Source organism: Corvus brachyrhynchos, unplaced genomic scaffold (genome assembly GCF_000691975.1).
Source record: "Corvus brachyrhynchos isolate BGI_N302 unplaced genomic scaffold, ASM69197v1 scaffold53, whole genome shotgun sequence".
Taxonomy (NCBI): Eukaryota; Metazoa; Chordata; class Aves; order Passeriformes; family Corvidae; genus Corvus; species Corvus brachyrhynchos.
Genome location: NW_008237681.1, coordinates 7859459 through 7861212, shown reverse-complemented (window position 1 = coordinate 7861212; position 1754 = coordinate 7859459). Strand labels below are relative to the sequence as shown.

General features: G+C 56.2%; 1 protein-coding gene across 1 annotated transcript in view; it reads left to right on the top strand.

Annotated features, from left to right (window-relative positions):
- Window positions 1-661: 661 nt before the first annotated feature.
- EVX1 (even-skipped homeobox 1) overlaps window positions 662-1754 on the top strand; it is a 3408-nt gene continuing 2315 nt past the window's right edge. Inside the window, 2 exon segments of the mRNA XM_008632024.2 lie at window positions 662-960; window positions 962-1140. Of these exon segments, the coding sequence (XP_008630246.2) occupies window positions 713-960; window positions 962-1140 (427 nt within the window). The 5' untranslated portion in view covers window positions 662-712.

The following is a 1754-nucleotide window of genomic DNA, read 5'->3' as shown; positions in this document are numbered from 1 at the left end:
ATAATTGACCCAGAGCGAGAAATCAAATCTATTTTCACATTCAAATGACAGCAGCGCATTTATCCTCAAGTTTGCAAAGGATTCTTAGAAGCCTTATATATGCAGTTAGGCGGAAGCTGATTGCCAGCAATAAATAATGCATCCAAGGAAGAGGCTTCAGTACGTATCTTCTCACTTCCAGGATGCAGCTAGGGATCTTCGCCTCAATTCTACATCAAGGTTGTGGCTTAAAGCAGTCAAAGGGCTATTTAATTGTCAGGCAAGGCTTCCCCCTGCGGAACTCTCTCCGCATGTTACAACCTCTTTGCAGCTCCATATGCATCTCTTTTTCACACTTCCCTCTCCATCTCAGGCTCCTACACCTGGTGCATCACGCATTTAGCCCATTCGCTCCGGCTCTTCCTTTCATCTTCCCAATGGCAGACGTTTCTATTTATCCACTGGCAATCAATGTGTGGCGTCACCGGTGGTACTGTAATGACGACTGCACCATTGAGGATGACAGCTTAGAAAGAAGAGGGCAATGGTGATCCCTCCCAGAGCAGCACAGCAGAGTGTAGCGCTCGCATCACAAGGTCACCCTATCTCACCGCTGGCTCCTCTGCATTGGCAGGAGAGGGTTGCTGGGTTTGTACAAGGCTGGGGCGGGAGCAGGAGGGAGGGGGGGAAGAGATCTGGATTTTTTTTCTCCCCTCCCTTAAGCAAAGCCACAATGGAAACCAGGAAGGAGATGGTGATGTTTCTGGAGGGGACTACTCTTGGCGCTCTAGTTGGCAAGAGGGTGCCTAATTTGTCCGAAGCAGTGGGGAGCCCCGCTGCGGAGTCGCAGGAGAAGATGATCCATCGGAACTGCATCAGCCCCAGACCTGGCCCCTTGTCGTCCCGGGAGAGAGGAGGAGGAGGAGGTGGCGGAGGAGAAGACGAAGAGGAGGTGGAGGTGCTGCCAGCGGCGGGCGCCGGAGAGCCGCTCGGGGGCGGCAGCACTGCTTTCGGCCGGACAGCAGCCCCTCGCCCCGGAGCTCCCCTCCAGCAAAGGGCAGCAGAGCAGCTCGGACACCGAGTCGGATTTCTATGAGGAAATCGAGGTGAGCTGCACCCCGGACTGCGCCACGGGGAGCGCCGAGTACCAGCACAGCAAAGGTACCCAACTCCTTCCCATGCCTGCAGTCCCACGCCCGCTCCGGGGCTGGGTGGCAGCACCGGTGGGGCGGGGGGGGTGGCCGGGGGGGGTGTTTTTTCGCCAGCTGAGCGAGGGGCAACCAAATCGGGTATGTGTGTGTCTGCGTGTGTGTGATTTCTTTCCTGACTGATTCCTCACCTCCCTGCCACCGGGAGACTTGTTTGGGGAGTCAGGACACGACGCCGGGCGGCCCCCGCGTCCCTGGAGGGGAGCCAGGCTTCCCGTCGTGGATGCGTCAGGTCTGCAGCTTGTCCCGTAGGATCTTTTCGGCCAAGACAACCACGCACTCTCCTCTTCAATCTATTCTATTTTGGTTTTATTCTTCCCCGTCGCCTAGACAGTGCATGCTCCAGGAAATCCCATACGATCCTCCACAGCGGCGGGTTTTTTTGTATGTGTGTCTGGGGGGGTAAGATCAAACGGGTTTTCTGGCCAAGAGCTGTTTGTGGTTTTGCAGGGTGAAATGTGCCCGGGCGAGTGCGGAAGCGCCCATAAAGACCGTAAAATCGCTCGCCGACTCATGCCAGCCCCAAGTGCGGCAGCGAGGGCCTTGTTTGCACGTTGGCTTAAAAAA